This window comes from Acomys minous (genome assembly GCF_964271855.1).
Source record: "Acomys minous genome assembly, chromosome: 17".
Lineage (NCBI taxonomy): Eukaryota > Metazoa > Chordata > Mammalia > Rodentia > Muridae > Acomys > Acomys minous.
Genome location: NC_140500.1, coordinates 14,425,323 through 14,428,277, shown reverse-complemented (window position 1 = coordinate 14,428,277; position 2,955 = coordinate 14,425,323). Strand labels below are relative to the sequence as shown.

At 45.6% G+C, this 2,955-nt stretch overlaps 1 protein-coding gene across 1 annotated transcript; it reads right to left on the bottom strand.

The window, feature by feature from the left end:
* Window positions 1-843: 843 nt before the first annotated feature.
* LOC311588191 (phosphatidylethanolamine-binding protein 1-like) lies at window positions 844-2,130 on the bottom strand. Its single transcript, XM_084765675.1, has one exon. The coding sequence runs from the start codon at window positions 2,095-2,097 to the stop codon at window positions 1,534-1,536; it is 564 nt and encodes a 187-aa protein (XP_084621801.1). The 5' UTR covers window positions 2,098-2,130; the 3' UTR covers window positions 844-1,533.
* Window positions 2,131-2,955: the final 825 nt, after the last annotated feature.

Sequence of the window (2,955 nt, the reverse complement as noted above, 5' to 3'; positions counted from 1 at the left end):
GCTATGATCCTTAGGAGATGAGCCTGCCAACCCTCAAGCCACAATTTGTAGCTGTTAAATGGGATAGAAATGTGTGGCAGAATCTTGCTAATTAAGCCGGAAGACCCAGTTTAAATATATCACAAGCATTCCAGCCCAGGATGATTATCGGGAGGCACAGGAACTTCAAGATAAAGGGGACTTGTAAACTCCTGGGGGCACCATCACAGTAATGGCCGAGGCCGGTGCTTCCTCTGCGGTCAGAAACATGACAAGCACAGTGTCCTGGCTGTTCTGAGTTTAGCATTCCACTAGGGATCTAGTTAGGACAGACAGGAACCAAGTTGGAGAGAAAGAAAGCTATCTCTACGCCCAGAGGAGATGGTCTTTTATACAAACATATTAAGGGAAACCATAATCTCAGCACTTGGGAAGCTGAGTCTGGTGAATTGCTGTCAGTTCCAGGCCAGCCTGGGTTACATAGTGCATACCAGGCTAACATAGCAAGACCCTGCCTCAAAAACCAAGCCAAACCAACAAAAATCCCCACAAACAAAACAAAACAAAACAAAACAAAACAAAAGCAAAAACAGAAACACAAAAACCCAACAAGCATGACTGTATGCCTATAATCCCAGCTCTAGGGGGATAGAAGTAGGAAGGTCAGAAGTTCGAGACTAGGCTGGGCTACATGAGACACTATTTCAAACAACAAAATAAAAGCAATAAACAACAACAACAACAGCAAAAAACCCAGAACACTTTAAGAAATCCATCAACCAACCAGTCAAAGTGGTGAAACAATTAAGATCCAACAAGTGAGTTCAAAAGTTCATCGTTTAGGGTTTTTTTTTTATAATTTTATTTGACAATAAAACAGAATTAACGTAAGCAACTCCAGATTAACTCTTTTTACACCAGCGAGAAGCAATAGACTGATTTAAGGACTCTTGTTAACTTCGGATCAGGAGGGACTACAGCTGGGCTCCATGGCCAGGCCAGGGCACAGCAAAGCTACTTTCCCTGTTGCCTCTCCAGCTCTGCTCTGTAACAGAGACACAAGACACAGACACTTGCCCAGCCGTACTGTCTGGGATCATCCCCATGCTGAGTCTCTTGTGTGGTAGGAGACTGGACCTTAAAATACTTTTCAGAAGATGGAGCCACTGTGCACAGTTCCTGATTGAGAACAAAGGCAGAGGGCAGAGACATCACTATGTCTCTTTGTAACTATTCCATATTTGCCTTCTTCCTGTAGGCCCGGTCTTTTTCCTTGGATTTTCGCCTTCTTTACTTTTGGAGTTACTATTATTAACAATATAACAACCCCATCACAGTGCCAGATATCCACCATATGGAGTTTAAAGTCGATCAAAAGAAACTGGGACATGCAACTCTTTGGAACCTTTAGGGCAAGCTGCAAGAAACAGTCACCTTGAACAGCTCAAGTCTCCTCTATGCAAGGTGGGAGTGGGAAGAGAAGAGTCATGGCCACGCATTGTTAAGCCTCATAGATAACATTGCTGTGGTGGCTGCGACTGTCGCGTGGCTCACCTATTTCCCAGACAGCTGTTTGTGGAGCTTAGGCACATAGTCGTCCCATTCTGCCTGGTAACATGTGCCGGCTACCGGGGTTCCCAGGTGATACTTCTTGCGGAAGGCTGCCACTTTGAACTTGCCGCGGCGGTCTCCAGAGCGGTTGCTGAGGATGGGCTCGTCACACTTAAGTGCCTTGTCCTGCTCGTACACCAGCCAGACGTAGCGATGGAGGCCGGTGCCACTGGGAGGCGCGGAGCCCACGTAATCTGAGAGGACCTTCCCACTGCTGATGTCATTGCCTTTCATGTTGACCACCAGAAAATGGTGCCACTCCCTGTACTTGGGGTCTTTTCTGCTAGGAGCATCCGGGTCTGTGAGGACCAAGGTGTAGAGTTTCCCTGGGTCAAGGCCATCCCATGAAATGCTGCTGGGTCTATTCTTAACCTGGGTGGGTGTCAGCACTTGGCCCAGCTCATCCACCTCCACTCCGGCATAGGTGACCTGTAGTGGATGCTGGGGTCGCTCGTCCACCTCCAGTAGGCTCAGCGGCCCAGCCCACTTGCTGAGGTCTGCGGGCATGGCGAGATGATCTGGTGGCGGTTGGGTGCGAACTGGAACCCACGCGCTTCACTGAGAACGGATTGTGATCTCGCGAGCCCTGTAGGTGGGGGTGGGAGTGGCGAGTGGGGTGGAGGGGGCGTTAACACATACCTCAATGAACAATGCCAAAATAGAATGAAGAAATAATTCAATTTTTAAAAATTTACAAAAAATATGAAAACCATAGTGTGAAAAGTACAAGATTGCTGACAGGCTCCAAATGAACGAAAATCGCTCCGTGTTTGTGGATCAGACTTAGGAATTAACAAGAAATAATGGTCCTTTAAAATGGTATGTAACCAGGTCTGGTGGCGCACATCTGTAATCCCAGAACAGCTAAGGCTACACAGAGAAACCCTGTCTCTAAAAATAAACCAAACCAAAACAGCAACAACAACAAGGTGTGTAGAGTCAATGAAATTCCAATTCAAATCTCAGCTTCTTTGTAGAAACTGCTAAATTTAAATTTTGAATTGACAGATTTTCAAGGAGCCAGAATAGTTAAAACTCTTTTGAAAATGAACAAAGTTGAAAAGATGCACATGTTTTCTGATTTAAAGTTAGCACAAAGCAATAGCAATTATGCACACTAGCATAATGGGAAACACGGGGCTCTGTGCACTAATGTTACAGCCAGTTGTACACTCACATGAAACCATTTTCAGCATAGACACCAAAGCATTCAATAGGGGGAAGAGAACCATTTTCAGTGAGTGGGTCTGAAGTTACTGGACATTCCCATGCAGAACAATGCTGGTCCCTAGCCTTACATCAGATAAAAGTTACTGCAAAACAGAGCAAGGACCTACCTAAATCTAAGAGTTTATAAAACTATTA

What these genes read in the sequence shown, in the direction of transcription:
- LOC311588191 (XM_084765675.1), bottom strand. Translation starts at nt 2,097, where the DNA reads ATGCCCGCAGACCTCAGCAAGTGGGCTGGGCCGCTGAGCCTACTGGAG.